General features: G+C 45.2%; 3 protein-coding genes across 3 annotated transcripts; 2 read left to right on the top strand and 1 right to left on the bottom strand.

Annotated features, from left to right (window-relative positions):
* The first annotated feature begins 7,207 nt into the window (after positions 1 to 7,207).
* Positions 7,208 to 11,795, top strand: LOC125510526 (protein Iojap-related, mitochondrial). Its single transcript, XM_048675741.1, has 5 exons — positions 7,208 to 7,574; positions 8,222 to 8,309; positions 9,495 to 9,592; positions 11,311 to 11,403; positions 11,512 to 11,795. Exons 1-4 carry the CDS (start codon positions 7,290 to 7,292, stop codon positions 11,377 to 11,379), a joined length of 540 nt encoding a protein of 179 aa, XP_048531698.1. The 5' UTR covers positions 7,208 to 7,289; the 3' UTR covers positions 11,380 to 11,403; positions 11,512 to 11,795.
* A 1,533-nt stretch (positions 11,796 to 13,328) lies between these two features.
* On the top strand, positions 13,329 to 15,055 carry LOC125505938 (adenylate-forming reductase 06235-like). Its single transcript, XM_048670839.1, has one exon. The coding sequence runs from the start codon at positions 13,418 to 13,420 to the stop codon at positions 14,942 to 14,944; it is 1,527 nt and encodes a 508-aa protein (XP_048526796.1). The 5' UTR covers positions 13,329 to 13,417; the 3' UTR covers positions 14,945 to 15,055.
* A 2,018-nt stretch (positions 15,056 to 17,073) lies between these two features.
* Positions 17,074 to 19,540, bottom strand: LOC125505937 (aspartyl protease family protein At5g10770-like). Its single transcript, XM_048670838.1, has 2 exons — positions 19,115 to 19,540; positions 17,074 to 18,498 (listed from the first exon to the last, which is right to left on the bottom strand). Exons 1-2 carry the CDS (start codon positions 19,467 to 19,469, stop codon positions 17,168 to 17,170), a joined length of 1,686 nt encoding a protein of 561 aa, XP_048526795.1. The 5' UTR covers positions 19,470 to 19,540; the 3' UTR covers positions 17,074 to 17,167.
* Between the last annotated feature and the right edge of the window lie 1,624 nt (positions 19,541 to 21,164).

Genomic DNA, 21,164 nt, shown 5'->3' with positions numbered 1-21,164 from the left:
GGGGGGAGAGTGGGAGTGAGAGGGAGAGCGAGTGCGACCGACCGTCGGCTTTGGTTCCGACTGGACAGCACTGGCTAACGGCCGTCAACGGCCACGCCGTGAGCGCGCGCGGCCATGTGGGCTGACAGGTGGGCCCAATCCGTCAGGAAAACGGTTAAATCGCTAGTCACAGGCGTTTTGGGTTTTTTGAAACAGCTGACCGCTCGTTTGGTAGCTTTTTGAGAAAAATTAAAAAGTGATAGTTTTTTGAAACACTAGTCTGTAAACTAGTATTTTATGCTATTTACTCGGGTTGGAGATGAGCTTACCTAGTTAGTTGTGGACCTGAGAGACGCTAGCTAGTTCCAATGCAAGCTTGCGTGTGTGATACAGCTTAGCTCGCACAATCCTGGACTTGTGGTTGTCTTTGTTCTAGAGACTTTCAATCACTAGACGAAGTCGTAGGCATGGCACGCACAGTTGGCATAGGATACCCAGGGGCCATGGTAGGGACGTCTTATTAGATGCACATGGACCAAGCAAGTATGCTACTGTCTCGTTATGGTTACAAGTAATCAGAGTGAGTAACCCAACACTATTTTCTTGTCAGCCTCAACATGCTAGTCCATGAGAGTCTGCCTTAACAAATCCAGACCCTAAACATTCACGAAGGCGCCCGGACGCGTCTTCAAATGGCGCCGGACGGCTTCTCATATGTCCTATTGGACAGTCACACTCCTCATATCTATACCCTTAAATTCATGCAAATCATATATATGAATCATATAGTATAAAATGTTCACGAGATGCTGCACTCATGTGAGCAGACACTAGTGCAGAACCGGGTAATAGCACCGGTTCGTAAGGGCCTTTAGTGCCGATTCGGTAACCGGCACTAAATTGTAGGCACTAAAGCCCCATCCCCTTTAGTACCGGTTCAGCACGAACCGGTGCTAAAGGGCAACCACGTGGCACGAGCCAGCTCCGTGGGTGCGTAGGACATTAATACCGGTTGGTAACACTAACCGGTACTAAATATTTGGGTGTGTTTTGGTTTTATTTTTACTTTTACTTTAATTTTGTGTTTTCAATTTAATTTAGTGATTGTTTTACATTATAATGAGTTGTTAAATCATTAGGTGAATGTACCGCAGATTAGTTTGACTGGATGGTGGATCCTAGCTAAGTCATCAAGTATATGTCATATCCATATTATATATACTTGATCACCTACTTAAGTGATCGAGGTAATATGGATATGGCATATACTTGATCACTTAGCTAGAATCCATCCAGTTGAAACTAATATGCAGTTTCTTTCATAAATGATATAATAACTCATCATCATCATCATATTAATATAAAAACTCTTGCATCATATATATCATCACCAACGGTTTTCATAGCAAAGATATCATCGAGTTCAACATGGTAATGATATTATAAGCGTTCATAACACCACAAAAGCAAATCACTCTTTGAGATTAAGTTCAGGACGAAGAACACGGACATGAGAGGACAAGTACTAAGAGCATGAACTAGCTAATTAATCACTCCTGCTGCTCTCTCTCAGGTAAAATAGCATAGAACATGTATAGCTTTGCTGATTCATCATATTGGAGCATGCAGATGAACCTGTCTCCTAATTGTGGGTTGCGCTTCTGATTGCTGCCCCTTAGTACTTCTCTGTGATCGTTCACAATTTTGCTCCAGTCTTTTACTATTAAGCATTCCTCGCTATTAGAAATCCTGAATGCACTAAAGTGCATTGTAGGATATCTTGGCCGTAAGCTAACAATATTCATGGTACCTTTAGTCTTGATCCAATCAGGCACAACATTCATCGGGAGTCCCTGTTGAAGAACATCGTATAGTAACATACTTAGCAATGAAGTTTAGCTTAAAAAATAATGTATGCAAAAGATGCACTAAGGAGAAATAGTAGAAATCTTACCATCTTTCCTAAATATATGTGACCGTAGTTCAGTACGAACACTATTGGTCGCACGTTTTGAGTACTAACATTTCTAAGTGCAGGAAAGAAATTTGTCTTGACAGCATCAAGATCCTCAAGCCATGAAACATAATGACTTGTCTCCTCACAGTTTAGTTCAGCCCCGGGACAGTGGACGGTCCTGTCTACCAAGCGCCGGACATGTTTGCTTGATTGGAAGTAAGTTGTCGATATAAATTGAGATCTATTAATTATTCAACTGGTTTAAATAATCTCATATCGAAGACATAAATATGGTTGAGAAACTCACATAATGGTAGAACTGGAGGTGTCTGCACATCAACCCAGATGTCTCTATTACCTTCAATATCATCTTCCGGACGAATACCAAAGGTGATAACCATATCAGGCTCAAATGCATAAGCCTTGCATAGTGCTTGCCAAGTTTTGCATTCAAATAGGTGTATGTGTCTGCATTGTATAATTTAACGTTGAAGGTATAACCATGCCCGGTCTTCAAGTAAACTCTTTTTACCTCCATAGTTTCATTAGGACTGAAACCTATCTTATCCAAGACAAAAATTCTTGCATGGCAGGGGATACGCTAGTAGAATAGTGAAAAATTAAAATTAAAAGCTGAAGCAAATGAAGCATAAGTCATGCTTAATTACGAAAAAAGACTTGTCGTTGTGACTTACTGTATCCACTTCAAAGTTCTCATCCAGCTTGATGCTGAAGCGTCTATCATCAACTAGAAAATTTCTGCCGCACAGGCCGCGCTGGTCTTCGCAGTATTCACACATAATGAAATTGTGTTCGTCGTCAGACGACATTCTTATGTTCATAGGTGAAACATTAAACACTTATTAGTTCTATTAATTCAACTAATTATGTTAATTCAACTAGTTCAACTAATTAATTGAACTAATTCAACTAAGCACTTACGAAAAATATACCTGATTAATTGAACTAATTCAACTAACTAGTTCAACTAATTAATTCAACTAATTCAACTAAACTAGTTCTATTAATTTTCTTACTAAAAATAAGGTAGCTAGTTCTATATAATAAAATGTTAATTAGATAATGAAATCTCATATAACTAAATTAAATATATATCTAACATATAATTTATATCTAATTCATCTAACATTAGACATTAATATCTAACATATGTTTATATATAGGTGAAACATTAAACACTTACTAGTTTTATTAATTCAACTAAATAAACTAGTTCTATTAATTCAACTAAGCATTTACTAAAAATAAACTAATTCTATTAATTTCTTACTAAAATAAAGTAGGTAGTTCTATATAGTAATATTTTGATCAGATCATCAAATCTCATATACCTAAATTTTCTTACTAAAATAAACTTGTTCTATTAATTTTCATACTAAAAATAAACTAGTTATATTAATTCAACTACTTCAAATCTCATATATATACCTAATTAATATCTAGCTAATTCATCTAAAATTGACATTAATATTTAACATATTTTCCATATAATTCATCTAGCTAACATTAACATTCTAACATTATTATCTACGTAATTTATCTAACATGAATCTAAACAACAAAAAATAGAAAATAAGTAAAAACAATGTGTGTGTGTACGAGCAGGGGGCGGCGGCGTACGGGCGGCGGCGGGCGATGCGACGGGGACGGGCGGCGGGCGAGGCGGCGGCGACGGGCGGCGGGGGCGACGGCGGTGACGGCGACGACGGGTGGCGGGGGCGACAGCGGTGACGGTGACTACGGGCGGCGAGGGCGGCGCGCGATGGGCGACGGGCGTGGCGAAGAAGTTGGATCGAGAAGAAGTGGTCCATGAAATTGAATTTTTCGTAAGTGCCATATATATAGGAGGCGCGGCCAATTTTCGCCAGGCCAAGGGGCGGGAAACAGCCCCTTTAGTATCGGTTCGTGCCACAAACCGGTACTAAAGACCCAATCATTAGTACCGGTTGGAGCCACCAACCGGTACTAATGGTTGTGCGCTGCCACTGGAGGTGCACAATGTTTAGTCCTACCTCGCCGAGCGAAGGACAGCCGCACTGGTTTATAAACCCAGCCGCGGCTGCTCCTTCGAGCTTCTCTATATATCTGTCTTCTGGGCCTAACTAGGGCGCGCTGCCCTGTGAGTCTGCTGGCCCTTCTGTGCCTGCATTTGCACACCCTAGGTCTGGCAGGCCCACTGGGCAGCGCCCCAACAAATTTTTTATATAGTTTTTTCTTTTCTGCATTATTTATTTTCTTCTATTTATTTTTGAGTAATTTTTTATATAGTTTTTTTCTTTTCTGCATTATTTATTTTCTTCTATTTATTTTTGAGTAATTTTTTATATAGTTTTATTCTTTTCTGCTTTATTTATTTTCTTTTATTTATTTCTGAATAGTTTTTTTGTGACCCTCTCTACTCTGATACTCCGAAATGATAATACCATAGCAAGTTTCAACATTTTCAGAATTCATTTTGTAGTGATTTTCAATTCCACGGTCATTTAGCTCTCTAAACAATTAGGTAAATGACCGAAAAACAACAAATGATGTCAGAACATATTGGAAATTGATGACGTCGCTTTGAATGCTGCATACTGAACACAAAAGAAGTCCGGAGTTCAAATAAGTTTAAAAAACATTGAAGTGCCCGTGTAACAGATGAGTTCTTGTCCGAAACTCTGATACTCCGAAAGAGTTTGTCCAGTTTGTACACGAAGTGCGTCCAGTTTTTTCCGTGACCCTCTCTACTCTTTCGCACATGCTATGCGGGTGAAATGATGATACCATGCCAAGTTTCAACATTTGCAGAGTTCATTTTGTAGTGATTTTTAATTTCACGGTCATTTAGCTCTCTAAACAATTAGGTAAATGACCGAAAAACAACAAATGATGTCAGAACATGTTGGAAATTGATGACGTCGCTTTGAATGCTGCATACTGAACACAAAAGAAGTCCGGAGTTCAAATAAGTTTAAAAAACATTGAAGTGCCCGTGTAACAGATGAGTTCTCATCCGAAACTATGATACTCCGAAAGAGTTTGTCCAGTTTGTACACGAAGTGCGTCCAGTTTTTGCCGTGACCCTCTCTACTCTTTTGCACATGCTATGCGGGTGAAATGATGATACCATGCCAAGTTTCAACATATTCAGAGTTCATTTTGTAGTGATTTTCAATTTCACGGTCATTTAGTTCTTTAAACAATTAGGTAAATGACCGAAAACAGCAAATGATGTCAAAACATGTTGAAAATTGATGACATCACTTTGAATGCTGCATACTGAACACAAAAGAAGTTCGGAGTTCAAATAAGTTTAAAAAACATTGAAGTGCCCGTGTAACAGATGAGTTCTCGTCCGAAACCCTGATACTCCGAAAGAGTTTGTCCAGTTTGTACACGAAGTGCGTCCAGTTTTTGCCGTGACCCTCTCTACTCTTTCGCACATGCTATGCGGGTGAAATGATGATACCATGCCAAGTTTCAACATTTTCAGAGTTCATTTTGTAGTGATTTCCAATTTCACGTCATTTAGCTCTCTAAACAATTAGGTAAATGACCGAAAACAACAAATGATGTCAGAACATGTTGGAAATTGATGACATCGCTTTGAATGCTGCATACTAAACACAAAAGAAGTCCGAAGTTCAAATAAGTTATTAAAAATAAAAAAAGAGGTGCAATGCTGGTTAATTCGCTTCAAGCTTTTCGGAATAGTGTAGACTGCACTGCACATAGCTCAGTGCAATCTATGTTATTCCGAAAGGCTTGAAGCTAATCAACGTGCAGGTGAGCATTGCGCCTCTTCGTCATTGTCTCTGCACTCACGACTTATAAAACGCTCATACTGCCTCTCTCTTGGCGAGGTGGGACTAAAAATCAGTTTACTAAGAAACTCTAGTACCGGTTCATGCCCTGAACCGGTACTAAAGGTCTTCGTGTGGGCCCCAGCCTGACCACAGCCGCAGTGGACTCATTAGTACCGGTTCGTGGCATGAACCGGTACTAAAAGTTGCCCACGAACCGGTACTAATGATGTCCGCCCGCCTAGCCGTTGAAACCGGCACTAATGGTCACATTAGTGCCGGCTCAAATTCAAACCGGCACTAATGTGCTTCACATTTGACCCTTTTTTTACTAGTGAGACGGCGAAGACTAGGTAAAAGCTAGAGCTGCCTCAAGTCTCCCTAATATTGCCACCTCCTCGACCAGGAAGATAGAAACTATGTCGCATGACCCGACAGGTGACAACAAATGTGTCTTCGTCATGCTGGTTCGACACAAAGTCTGTTTAAGATATGGCATGATGGCAGTATAACGACAAATCCTACGAATGCACGGTTTCTCTGTACGCAGCGGAGCTACGACAAAATATTTGGATGAGTCGGACTAAAGAGATCACAAGCTTTTGGGGTCTCAGGCCTACTCTCTTTTTTCTTCAACAACGACTTGTTTGGTTACTTGCATAACACTCTGTCAGGCCCATGGGATGCAATTTTGGGCCGCATAGCACAAAACTCAAAACATGGTAGTCGCATTAGCTATTTTCAGCGAGCCATACTCGAGCAAGCGCAAGAATGGCATGCCCAGGGACAAAGAGGGAGATGGCACGTTGTTTTTCGAAACCGCGCCTTAAATCCCCTCTCACCTCTCACACTGCTCACTCTCCCTCTCTCCACTGCCACTTTCTCTCACCGGCTTCATCAACACTTCATAACCCCAATTTAGGGATCGATGCAGACGTCGACTTAAGCATGTATTTATACTTCAAAGATTTAGGGCCTGATCTTCTCCCTCTCGTTGACAATCTTGAGAAGAAGCTATCCACATGGCACAAGTGTGCACTATCTCTGGGTGATCGCCTTGCGCTCACACGACACGTCTTCTGCACCATCCCAGACGCGGAAACCGGGGACACGGCGCGGACGGCGTCCTAGGCGGGCGAGTTGCTTCAATGTTGGCACCAGCGAGAGGTCACGTCCGCTCAGGGCCGACATCAATGCGTAGCTGCCGCTCTAGAGCAGCATGAATGCGGACAGTTTCGGGCGGAAAAGGGCATGGATGCGTGCGTGATAGTGGTTTGGGCGCATGCAAAGCCCCCCTCCCCTGGTTTGCGGAAAAAATGATGTCTGAACAGGCCTATGGACAGATAGAGGGCCACGTTAGATGACAAAACAATGGGAGATCAAAGAAAATAAGGCCACGTCATCGTATAAACCGATTTACTGTACTGCAGGAGAGAGAAAAGAAAAAACCTAGGTCTAAGCAGAGCTCTTTTTTTGGTCGCTCCTCGACCTCGGGGTGGAAATCGTAAAAGCTCTGGGCGAAGAGAAACCCCCTTTCCTCCGCACCGATGTTCTCCGCTGTTCGATCCCGAGCCCTCGGCCGATGGCGCCCGCCGCCGCACCTTCTCCCGCGCCTCCTCTCCTCCGCCGGCGCCTCGTCGGCCCGGCCGGCGGAGCTTATCGAGCTCTCGGAGGTGGAGAAGGTGCTGCACGACGTCCGGGCGGGGGACGTGCGTGTGTTCCCCGTCGGCGAGGGCGGGCTCCACGGCGGCGCTTGTGCGGACTACATGGTCGTCGCCACCGGCCGCTCCGACTGGCACGTCCGCAACATCGCTCAGGCCATACTTTACAAGGCAAGCCCCCCTCCTCTCTGTTGTTGTAAATGTATGATTTGGGCCAATGTTTGCTACTTTGGTGATGTTGTGACTGGAATTCGCGTGGACGCAACATGATTGTTTTGTATTCCATGAATTATCTTGAAGTATTATATAGCTAGCTAACGGATTTTAGCTCTAGGAATCCCTAAGGGTCCAATGATTTGTTTCCATAGAATTAACCAATTTTGCTTTTAGTGTTTTGGTGGACTCGTCTGCAAATGTGACTAATATGGATGTAACTGCAAAGATGGTTTGGTTCCCAGTGTGCACCAGTTTCATGATGGGTGATTCGGATTGGACTGAAGCGGGTAGTTAACCCCTGAGGCAATTGCATGAACCGTGCTGCCACAGTGTAAGGGGACTGTAGAAAATTAATTATCAATGCCCCCCTCCATCACAAACTGGGGGCTGTTAAAGAGCTGGCTTAGTTCTGAGGTTCTCTGCCTTCTCAGTTATTTGTATGGTTTTTAGAATTAATGTGGTTTAATGTATTTTAGGATATATTCTCCTGTGCCATGTGGAGTTTACAAGCCTGCTTCAGTGGCCGTGCCATGTGATTTGAAGTTTGTGATCATGCAGACGGGCTATCCTAATATGATACTGAAATTGTCCTTTTTCATCAGATAAAGCAGAAACAGAAGGGTTCTAATCGAATATTGATGCCGAGTGTAGAAGGCCAGCAAGCTGGAAAGTGGGTTGTCATTGATTCTGGTAACATCTAAACTTCATATGTATCCCTGCAATTTTCTTTGTAAAATTTGTTTTAGCAATGGATAGACATAGACAAATGTCACGATGAAATTTAATTTTAGCAATTGAAGGAACCCTAACTGTCAAATCTAAACATACCAAAGGATCCTGTCTAAAGGATCTTATATAAACTTTAAAGAAAAAGGAAACAGAAGACAGAGGCTTATCTCTAGAGTCTAGACCAGATTTAATCATTATGATTTGTGGCTCCCACGCTACTATCCTTCTTTTGCATGGTTTTGGGCCAGCTCTAGGAAATATTCAGTAACTTCCTCGTACAAGGCTTTATACCGGGCTTCCACCATTGATGTTTGCTGGAATTAATCTTGAATTAGCGGCACCTATAAAGGCCAAGTACTTTAGCTGGCTAGCTTCCTTGAACTGTTCTGTTTGATAGCTGATCCTTTAGAGTGACGAAGCCCTGTGATGGATATTAGGGTGTCCCTTTCCCGACCAAGAGCGAGTGTTTATCTGTCATCTGCTGTGCTTGTGCGTGTTCACGAGACGAATTTCATGGGAGATTTTGTCTTGGATAAGAGAGCAGCAGCTAATAACACAATTGGCTTCCATCTTAAATGATTGGTGGGCACCCTTCTGGGTCATGTTTCAAGCAGACATGTGAAAAGGCTTAGTAACTATGTGGTCTATCTGGGAACACTGGAATTACTGTGATCAAGGGTGCCTGACCTTCGGACATCGTTTCAAGGTCTAGCAATCAAAACTAAGGGAAGGTGCAGACTGTGGAGATTGGTAGGCTCTAGACAGTCATATTTGCTGCGGGGAATAGCAGCTGGCTTTTTTGTGCTTCTTTCTTTTCTTTTTTTGATGCCGATGTCAGTTGTGTCTTGAGCCGCTTGGCTTCTGTTGTAGAGCTGTTCTCTATGTATGAATGAAAAGATACTCGAGGCTCAGGCACAGATCTGGCCAAAGAAAAAAAGAAAGAAATGGGGTGTCTCTAGTTTCTTTAGTTTGAGGTTTGAAATGGTAGTACCTTATTTCTGATTAAGTTTGTTGAAGTCAGTATCTGATGGTCTGAAGTCTAGTTTCTTGTGTTTTAGAATTTTGTAATCGTGGTGTACCTGTCTTTGAAGTGGCTCCTGTGTTAATCACTTATGTTTTGCACTTGTTCTGAACAATTAACCTTAGGAAGTATCATCATCCACGCGCTTGAAGAAAGAGCAAGAGAGTACTATGATTTGGAAAGTATTTGGACAAAGGCGGTGTCCCCTAACATTTCTGTTCAGGTCAGCCAAACATATTACTTCTCTTTGTTGTTCTTTCCCATGACAGTTGGTATCGGGTGTGTCTAATTAATGATAAATGCAAATGCATCGTTGATATTTATGATTTAATAAATACCGTTTTACTAAAGTTACTATGCAACTGCATGTATGTGGACTTCATAATGAATATTTATTTGGTGCGTTTGTGTCGTGATATTGACGTTTTAATATGAAATATTTGTTGACTTTGTAATCCTCTATGCTCTTGGCAATACTGGCGTTAATGATGCTTTATCTGAAGTGAGTACTTAATTCCAGTATAAGGGAATTGCCGTTATGCTTGGAAAGAATAAGAAATTTATGTCAGAAGAAAACAGATGTGAAGGAACTTACCATGGACTTTAGTGACAACTATTCCAAAAGGTAGCTAGAGAATTGATGCTCTTTCTGAACGTTTTTTTGAAGTAGTTAACTAAGCACTCTTATGTGTATTAGATCTTCGAAAGTTGATTTATCTGTTCAATTCATCCAGTTGAACAGTCTAGAATGTTGAGAATCATAATAAGAAATACTTTAGATAAGCTTTAGGTATTTAAATTAACAGTCAACCTGGAGGGAATTACAATGCTGTGCCATGTGAAATTGTGTGCCTTTTGCTCTGTAAGTGTTCAACTGCTATGAGGCCTTGATCTTCCAATCATTTAGGGAGGTTGGCTCTATCTGGTGATTATATGGCTTATAAATGTGCTACTAGCAGAGTGTTCCATATCCAAGCAGCATCTGGACAGAAATTCTGATCTTCTCTGGGTTTTGGATAGATGATGAATTTAGGATGTTTCAAGATCAAGGGGAAAACATTTTATTAAATGAAATACATAGTGAAAAAAAGGCCCCAGCGTTGCTCCCAACGGGAGAGACGGGTGGCAAAACCCTATCGCTGGACTTTGCGTGAGTGGTGGATGGGGGCAGCAGGTCTTGTCCGCACGGTGACGCCATCCTTGAGCCCTAGCGGGACCAGGTGGCGCTCCTCAGCAGATGGGCGGTGGCGTTGCTGCCTGAGCCGCCTGGATCTTGAGCGTGGGCATGGTCTTCGCTGTGTCCCTGATGTTTGGTCCGGTGGCAGCTTGGTGCTGTGCTGGCCGACGTTCAATGAGATAGTAAGGCACATAAATATTATCTCATTGCTGACCAGGTGAACCATTGGCTTTACTTTTGACCATTAGGTAGGGCTCCCAGCCACGGGTTGGTTAATGTGCATCAGTAACTACAAAATTGAAGATGCTTTAAATAATTATAGGGATCAGGCACACCTTATGTTGGGTGGAAACTTGATCGAATAGTTAGCGGTGAGACTATTCACAATGCATCATTTGCTTGTCAACCTTTGCTGTTAGTGAAACAATCTAATCTTTGCTTTCTAATGTTGGAATACATATGGAAATAAGAAAAAAATTGAATTATACAGATAACTGTGCTGTGCACATTATGCATTTTTTAGAATTCCCCATTGAAGAATCTGTTTGCAGTTGAATGGATCAGAGGCCCGGAATAATTTGTGTTGTTTTAATCGGATAATGAGGGATGAAGACCGATGGTTACCTTTTTTTTTCTCATGCCTGCTCTGAATTTCGAGATGTTCTAAAAATGGTCCTTTTTAAAGGCGCAAGCAGGCGCACATAGTATTTTTGTTTTGGTTGTACTTCAACACAGTTTCTCATCTTACATTGTTTATGCTGCAGGAGTTGGAGACCTCACTTGTGAAGACGCGCCGCAGGGACCTGTCACAAAAACCCATGAAGAGCATTTGAGTTAATGTGCTGCGGTCTGTAGTGGTCAGTTTTCCGACCCTGAAATTTTATTTGGATGTATTGTCCAACGAACCACATGGCCACACCACGGACCTCCACTAAGACGAGATGTATTTACGATTTTGTATGCAGGGTTTGTTCAAGGTTTGTCAGATTGGCAGCGTCAAGCTTGTTTGTGTCAAGAACCTTGGAAGGATAGGCTTGCAAGGTTGCTTGTGAATGAGACCGTCTGGATTCATGCCAGCATGATGTCTCTCTGTCAAGTTTGCTTCAGCTATCTTTTATCATGTCGTCGTTTGCAAGTTCAAGCCAAGATTGTGGACTTTTTTCGCTTCTTTCATTTTGTTATTCACCCCTTCGTTGGATGGTAATCATAATACTATACTATCTTGAAGCCAAGGTAACACGTTGGACAATTTAGGGTGTGTTTGTTTGGGCTGCAACTTCTAAGTTGCAACGGCTCCCTCTGGAAGGAGGAGCTGTAGTTGTTAGGTTGACGATGAGGTGCAGCTGTTTGGTAGTTTTGTTGTAGCAGCTATGGCTGATGCTGAAATGTGCCGTCATACTTGTAGTTGCGATCACATTTAAATACTTAGATATTAAAAAATTGCAGTTTCGATCCAACTTGAAAACTTGCAACTGCAACCCCTACTAAAAACTTATAGTTGCGGCCCTCATTTGATAACTTACAGTTGCGACCTGACTTTAATACTTGCAATTGCGATCCAATTTTAAAAACCAACAGTTGTGATTTGCCTTCAAAATTCCTCTTTCGGCACAATCGCAGTCATGTTGTGGCCTTGTGGGTCGTGGAGTTGTAATCGGGTTACAACACTTACAATTGCACACGCTAGTTCTATTCACGATGGTTCAGTTTCAAGAGCAGCTAAAGTAGTTATATTCCATGATCTATGATTATAAAAATCTTCTTATAGAAGTCTAGTTCTTTCTTCTTTTAGAAAAGGAAGTCTTGCTCTCCTTTCTTGCCGCTACTTGCGTTGCGAGGCAATCTTCAAACGGTTACGGAGAAGTCGTTTACTGATTAGCTACTTGAACGTGGAAATATTTTGACATATCTGCTCTTAGGTTAGTATGAGAACTCGACTCTACTCGTGCTATAGTCGCGGATGTACTTATACTACTCTAAAGAGGGATCAATTAACGGGGTGCATTTTTCTTAGGGGCAATTCTAGGCAAGACCTTGAATCACAGGGTTTGTTCTTGGCAACCCAGCATTCTTTATCTTGGCGTAGGGTAGAAGCAAATTTAATAAAAACAAAAAAGAATAAAACTAGTTTCTCAGTACAACTTATAAAGAGAAAAGTAGGAGGCCAAAAATACACACCCTCTGTTTCTAAATATAAATCTTTTTAGCGATTTTAATATGAACTACACACGGGTGTATATAGATCTATTTTAAAGTAGATTCATTCATTTTGCTCCGTATGTAGTCCATATAGAATCATTAAAAAGACTTATATTTAGGAACGGAGGGAGTATAATGGCTCCGATCCAAAAATAAATGTCATTTTAGTTCAAATGGGAGTACCAAATTACATTTTAGTACTGTATAACTCCAACAGTTTAATAATAAGAAATAAAAGGCTCTGAAGAAAAGCTGCGCTGCCAAAAGGGCCACTCCATGCCTTCCTGCCCATGGTCAGCGCGCGTACGACCCAGCATACGACTCAGCATGGTCAGCGCGCGTCAATTTGGATGCGAGCAAATCGGACGGTCCCCGTGTTTGTGATTGAGACATAGCTGTTTCTCAGCCTGAGAATAACAGCAAAACCGTGTATATACATTTCCAACCAAGTCGCAGGTCAGAAATTTGACCAATTCCCCATCGCCAGTATCTTGTACTTTAGCTCCCAGTAGCTTCGGAGTACGTAGCATGTATAGCTAGCCGACAATTAACTGGACCTCAAATTTTATACTCCACCAAATCATCTTCCTCGTCACTCCTATGCATGGATGCATGATCGATGCCCGATAAATACGTATGCGTATCTGCACATCTTAGCACCCCACCACACCCATGCAACTGTTGTATACGAGCTGCCAGAGTACAGGCGTACGTGTAGAGAAGACAACACATCACTTGCCGCTCGACGCCATGGCCATCAACTTCTCTAGCTGCCGTGGCGTCGCCTGTCCTTCCGACTCCAACGACGTGGAGATGGCCCTTCCCGCCGCGGCTGCCGACGCGCAGAGCGCCGGGGGGTCGAACGCGTCGGCGGCTAAGCCTGTGAGGGCGGCGGCAGGGCACTCGAGGCTCGGCGTCATACTGCTCGACCAAGGCCTGCTCACCGTGTACAAGCGCCTCTTCGTGCTCTGCGTCGCGCTCAACGCGGCCGGGCTCGCCGCCGCGGCGACCGGCCGCTTCCCTTACGCCAAGCACCGCCCCGCCATCTTCGCCGTCGGGAATATACTGGCGCTCACGCTGTGCCGCTCCGAGGCGGTGCTCCGGGCGGTCTTCTGGCTCGCCGTCGCGCTCCTCGGCCGGCCATGGGTGCCGGTCGCCGTCAAGGCCGGCGTCACGGCTGTCCTCCAGTCCCTCGGCGGCGTCCACAGCGGCTGCGGCGTGTCGTCGCTGGCGTGGCTGCTGTACGCGCTCCTGCAGGCGCTCCAGCTACGCCACGTGACGCCCCCCGAAATCCTGGCCGTCGCGTGGGCAATACTCGGGCTGGTGGCGCTCTCGTGCCTCGCGGCGTTTCCGCTCGTGCGCCACCTCCATCACAACGTGTTCGAGCGTACGCACCGGTTCGCTGGCTGGAGCGCTCTTGCGCTGCTCTGGGCGTTCGTCGTGCTCACTGCTGGCTACGACCCGGCGACCAGATCTTACGGCAGGCTCACCGCCGCCGCCCTGGCCAAGCGGCTGGAGCTTTGGCTCGCGGCCGCCACCACCTTCTTCACCCTCCTCCCGTGGTTCGCCGTGCGCCGCGTGCCGGTCACGGTCACCGCGCCGTCCACCCACGCGTCCATCATAACGTTCCAAGGCGGCGTCAAGGCCGGCCTGCTCGGCCGCATCAGCCGCTCGCCGCTCTCCGAGTGGCACGCCTTCGGCATCATCTCCGACGACGGGGACACGCACGCCATGCTCGCCGGTGCGGTGGGAGACTTCACCCGAGGCATCGTCTCCGACCCGCCCAGCCACCTCTGGGTGCGTACCCTCCACTTCGCCGGGCTGCCCTACCTCATCAGCATGTACCGGAGAGTCACAATGGTGGCGACGGGCTCCGGCATATGCGTGTTCCTGTCGTTCCTGATGCAGCCGAGCTGGGCGGAGGTGTCTCTGGTGTGGGTGGCCAAGGGGATCGATGCCAACTACGGCGAGGGGATGAGTGCGATGGTGGCGAGCAATGAGAAGCTTGGAGGGCGCGTGATCGTGCACGACACGATGACCATGGGGCGTCCGGACGTCACGGAGCTGGCCGTTAGCGCGGCACGACGGTGGAACGCGGAGGCGGTGGTGGTGACGAGCAACCCGGAGGGGAGCAGGGACGTCGTGACGGGGTGCAAGAAGGCCGGCATCCCGGCGTTTGGGCCTATATGGGATTCTTGATGTTAACTTTTTTGTGAATCACATGTATATAGACATGTTTATACATGTTTTTGTGTATTTATTCATTTATTTCAGTCCGTATGTAGTGTATATTAAAATAATGAAGAAAAAGAGTGGTATGAAAATGAAACTCCAAAAGGAAAGGACGTCGATATCCATCACACGTGTGACATAATAGGCATTCATCCACACATCATGTGTGGCATGAGCAGGGGCAGCCCACACGGGTTGTGTGTGGGCGAATAGTAGAATTGTCCACACGTGTGGGCGTAGCTACTTCGTGCCGCATGCCCAACAAGTACTACTCATCTTCATCCTGCGCGTGTGGCACAAAGCAAAAGTGCCCACACGTCCTGACGCAACTACATTAGGTACCCGCGGGATGACGATTTAGTTGCCATCCGGGATGGCAGATGTAGTTATTCGAGATGGCAAATAAGGTTGTAGAAGTTGGCAACCGCATGCTGTTGGGCGTGTGGGCGACCTCTCGAACGCCCACACACCGGCTTGTCCTACATGGCACGCGAAAACTGTCTCGGTGTGTCAAAACTCGTGCAAACTTAACTAAACGGTGATCCAGACGTGTGGACGAGTTGTAATGTTGCCACACGTGCGGACATTAGTGTTTTCGAAAGGAAAAGAAAATATCCTGTGACCTCATATCAATGTAAAAAAATGTACAAACTAACTAAACACAACAGATCTGATAGAAAAACTAAACACAAGAGGTGTTGTTTTTAGGAAAGTCCAATTAAGTGTTAGTTATTTGAAAAGCATCTAAAGATATTTTTTTTAAAACACGTGTAACTTTATTCATACTCATAACAATTACAGTTGCACTAATTTTGACCTAAATACAGAAGTAACTCATATGACTAAGAATTACAATGAAATCTCTTAAAAACACCTTCTTTGCGGTATTAATCTATATCTATATCTATTCTATAGTTATACCTACTATTAAAGGGAATAGGTATTCTTGGTTTGTTTTAGTCCTTTTTATTTGGTTTACACACGTTAAGTGATCTGGGTCAGGTACTTGTATGTTGATGGGCCTTTTATGGGCTTTCATAGAGACCACAAAAAATAATTGTGTCAAAATAAATCAACATTATGGGAGTTGAACACAGGACCTATGCGCCTTTCTATTTACTAATCCCAACTCACTCTAAATATACAAAGTGGCAGTCATCATGTTTAGGGCGAGCTAATTAAACGAATGAGCTAATAAAGGAAGGATCGTGAGTATAAATAGAATATTTAATGGATGTGGCTAATTAAAGAAAGGATTATGGGTAAACCAGTGGAATAACTAAAAGAAAGATTGTGATCTTAATAAATTCTATATGAAGGATTTGAGGTACTACTTCCCTCTTGGTGTATAAGTCATTCGCTAGTTCTAGCTCATCGATTTGAGAATTTAAATATGTGTTATATGTCATGAAAAGTATATCACTAGATTTCTATACGGATGTAGTTTCTATGTGTAAAACCTATGGACATTATGCTTGCACAAAATATCAATTTTTCCCGTTGCAACGCACTGGCATTCGTGCTAGTCTCTAGATAAAAAAATACTTCAAAAACTTCAGTAAAGAGGCTGCAATTGATTTGGAGCAATGATGTTGTCACTATTCAGCAGCACGAACAATACCAATAAAGGTTTTTTTAAAGCGCTTTGAGTCGTCCATCCAAAAAGATGGGAAACCATATTGATGAATGTACTTGGGTCGGGGATGATCCTTAAAAGTGCAAGCCGTCGAATCATTATATTTTTACCATGATATCGATGAAAGATTTCATCTCTACAAATGATCAAACCAACAAAAAATCTTGATACAACACCATAAACTCATCGGATCCAAATAATCGGATCTTCGAGGACAGAAATCTCATGGCACCGCCAAAAAAAGAAAAGAAAATTTATTTTCACAAAACTATGATGACCACTAGACGTTGACAAAGAACATAGAGGTTTTGAAGATCCGAGGTCCGCTCACCTCTCAGCGCAAAGATGGCAGCCGAAGACGAGAGGATCTAAATTTCTTACATGACGACGACGGCGGCAGCGGCACGAGAACGTAGAAAACCTAACTACTCCACATCTAAAGATATGTTTACTGAAGAAGAGAGAAACATGGCATACATTGTTAAAAAAAAAATCTCCGTTTTAAGTTACATTTCGCAAACACTTGAATACAATTCTACTCTCAGTTTCTGCTATTACATATTGTAGCTGCAGCCCTCGTCAGCAAAACCTAGCCCTGAGCGCACCGTGTCATACACCACCCTCTTGTTCTTCTGCTGGTAGTTCCCTATGATAGGCGTCTGGTCTTCGTATGGAAGACTCGCCATCGCCAGGCACACCTGAGACCCGTCCTTCTTGGCCATGAACAGCATCCCGGCGGCCTCCACGGTCACGTCGGCCCCGCCCTCGAGCCGCAGCGTGAGCAGCGGCACATTCACCTCGTCGTGGCCCGTGAGGTTGTAGCACGTGTCGAGGAGCGAGAACCCCGGCGCGGCGGGGTACCCCGCGGCGGTGAACTGGCGCGCGAACTCGGCGCGCACGGCGCGGTACACGGACGGCGCCAGCCGCGAGATCACCGTGCCCGAGTCGATGAGCACGTTGCTGGCGCCGAGCCCCGACGCGGTCACCGCGGCGCCGCCGACGGACGCGCCCGTGACGTTCATGAAGTAGAACGGGGGCTGCGCCGGGTCTGCGATCATGCGGGTGTATGCCACGGGCGTCGTGTTGCGGTAGGAGGATGAGTCGCTTCCCAAGGAGAGGGACCCCGTGGAGTCGCCGGAGGTGGTCGCCGGCAAACAGTAGGAGAACACGCCGCCGAACCGGGATGCCGTCTGGGAGACCAGCGACAGTTCGGTCCGGCCGAGGCCCATGAGCCCCGCTGTGCCACCGAACAGGCCGTGGTTGCTGAGCCCGCAGCCAAAGACGAAGCCGTCGAGGTTGGCGCCGCCGAGGCCGACCGTGTCCGTGGCCAGCACGCCGCGGCTGAACGACCCGTCGCCGTAGCCTAGCGCGTAGTAGCATCTCTCGCTTCCGCTGCCGCCGCCTCTGGCGCAGAATCCGGGCGCGCCCGTGGCCTCCTTCAGCGAGGCCGCGCAGGCGGAGGCGTTGCACGGGACGGCGGCGTAGGTGGCGGAGCTAGCTGGGTCGAAGAGTGGGTCCCGCTGCTCGTAGCAGGCACGGCAGGGCTTGCACTGCACCCAGGTGAGGTCGCTGCCGGTGTCCACGATGACGTTGAGTTTGGCGGCGGCGCCGGAGGAGTCGCCGCCGAGCGCGATGGTGGTGACGTAGTTGAGTGTCTGGAAGCGAATGCCAGATGTCAGCGGGACCTGGGCCGCCGCCTGGCGGGACTGTATGGACGCTGCCCTGGGGAGCAGCAACGAGGCAGCACGAGCAGCATCGGCGGCGAGGAGTCGGCTGAGGTATCCTTCGCTGCCGGCGGGCTGGTTGGAGATGGTGGCCGGGGAATGATGCTTCAGCTCTAGCACGGTGGTTGCTCTGCTTGCTCCCTCTGCTTTCCTGTGCTCTCCTGGAGAAGATGAGATGGACCAGTGAGAGTGTAAACCGGAGTGTAACTGTGTAATAAGTGCCCATCAGGCATCAGAGACCTGTAGATTCTACAAGTATCGTAGGTAGTACATCAGTAGTACATGCATGCAATTTGGAACTAGATCATGAATTGGATTCTCTATGTATGGTATGATTTCCACTGTCATCAGAGTAGTACACGTGAGAGTTAACCACGAGAAGGCCACCGGATAATACAAAGTGTAAAATTCCAGGTACGGCAGTCACCTGCCAGAGAATATAGGCCATGTATATACATTCATATTCATGCAATCATGCATCTTTGTAAGACTGCGCCCATGTTGACACTTGACGCTTTTTCATTCTGTTCGTGGCTTCTCTTTTTTGTTCTTCATTCAAAAACTATGCTGAAGGGCATTGACACCTCGAATTCTTAATTACCGGTAGATGTACATAACTTTTTTTTTCAGGAATAGTGGATTGTGAATGTGTGGTCACTATATCTCAGAATGATATTGCCTAGGAATGCTTCGACCGTACTTTTAGATAAGTCTAATCTAAGGTACAATTCGTACGTACTTACTACGTAGAAGCGAAGAAAACAAGTTATTACTTACCTAGGATCTGAGCCTTGCTTTGTTGCTCGTAGCGGCCGCCCTGGATCTTCCTCGCAGCAGCACCCCACTCCAACTCACGCAGCGACAGCACCGCGCTCTTCTTTCCAACGACGGCGCCGCTGCCGGCGGCGACAGCATTGCCAGCGACGGCGAGAAGCGCAAGGAGGCGGAGAAGAAGGTGGTGCCCGCGAGCAGAGCTGGAAGAAGCGGCCGCCATTGGAGCTAGTGGAGTGGACCTCGCTCGCGGGAGGGAAGAAGCTAGCGACCAAGCAGGAAGTGGGAAGCGCGCAACGGACAAGAGAACGTGAATGTGAGAGAAGGAGAGGATACGTACACGTACATTGAGAGTGTACATACCCACCGGGAGATGGATGGGATCGACATCCTTGTATACTTTTGAGCAGAGATGCTCGAGGTCGACCAGGGCGCCCACAAGAGAACAAAGAGAAGGGGGGGAGGCCGGGAGAGATCAGTAGTGAGAGAATACGCTGTCGCTCTGTTGGATGTATGCGTGTGCGTGTGTGTGAGAGAGAAAGCGAAGACCGTGAGGGGCGCATGCATGCATGAACACACGACGCGGGAACACGGGAGTACTGTAATTTTGTAGCTTTGTGAAATGTTTAGAATCACGGGCGCGAACAGGGGAGAGAAGACGACGCGCAATGGAGCCGGCGCTCGTGGCCGGCATCTCGTCAACTCCATCGACTTCTCGCGCCAAAGTCACTCGTTCGGTGGTCGTCCAACGCAGTGCTGCGTCGGGGCCGGTGAAGCAAGCTCGGTACAAAATCATTCACTGCGCTGGTTCATGTTTTAAGAGATAGTTTTTCTTTTTTCTTTCAAAGGGTGAAGAAGATCATTCGGCTCCCCGTCGACCAAATCCGTTGAATAAATCCTGAACGACTATCTCCTACTAGTTACATCCAAAGACCGTTGGTGCCCCCTCCTCCTCCCGGCGAAGGAAGGACCACGTATAAATCCACCTGATAGCTCTAAAGATAACCATGAAAATAATCCGAACTTCCATTCTATTAAAAAGACAATCATTATGACACTTTTAAATAGCCAAAGTAAAGCATAAACTCCCACTCAGATTTAGAGGATAATTGGTTTGATGCCAACATTTGGCATTGCCAATACTTGGCAAGCCAATAATTGGCAATATCAAAAGTTGTCAAAAATTGGCAACTTCTTGTGAGGTTTTCAAGTAAACATGGTAGCCAACCAAGCACTAGCCAATATTTGGCATGCCAATTTTTGGCATCAAACCAATTATCCTCTTAGACTTCAACTCAACCCCTACTAACCAGTTTCCAAACATATTCATACTACTGGTCGGTGGAGGTAAATTAAAGGCTATATGGACATACTGCCACAAAAGTTTGGCAAGCGGATATTAAAGGAATAGATGTTGAATCGACTCCTTGGTACCAAAGAAGCGATATTTTGTGCTTCCCTGCCAGTTCCTTCAGGTTATCTTTGGTTAGGATCACCTTTCGATCCAGACGCACATGAAGATTTTAATTTTCAACAACAATTTAAGTTTTGAAATATATTTATTGTGGAAAGGTCTACCATCATCGATGAGGTTCATATACATGAATTTGGCTGAAAAGCACTGGAAGTGTGCAACTTTCAACAGAATGTGTTTGTTTCCTCACTAAGGTTGACTGTCATTAACCTTGTAACGAGATGTATCCAATCTTTCCAATTTTCTCCGATGAGTGTCCGTCGAAATTCAGTATCCAGCTTGACTTGGACCATTACCGTGGCAACAGAAACTGGAGGAAATATGCCCTAGAGGCAATAATAAAGATGTTATTTATATTTCCTTATATCATGATAAATGTTTATTATTCATGCTAGAATTGTATTAACCAGAAACTTAGTACATATGTGAATACATAGACAGACAGAGTGTCCCTAGTATGCATCTACTTGACTAGCTCATTAATCAAAGATGGTTAAGTTTCCTGACCATAGACATATGTTGTCATTTGATGAACGGGATCACATCATTAGAGAATGATGTGATGGACAAGACCCATCCGTT

This window comes from Triticum urartu, chromosome 5 (genome assembly GCF_003073215.2).
Source record: "Triticum urartu cultivar G1812 chromosome 5, Tu2.1, whole genome shotgun sequence".
Taxonomy (NCBI): Eukaryota; Viridiplantae; Streptophyta; class Magnoliopsida; order Poales; family Poaceae; genus Triticum; species Triticum urartu.
Note: the sequence above shows the minus strand (reverse complement) of the source record. Positions and strands in the feature narration are given on the sequence as shown.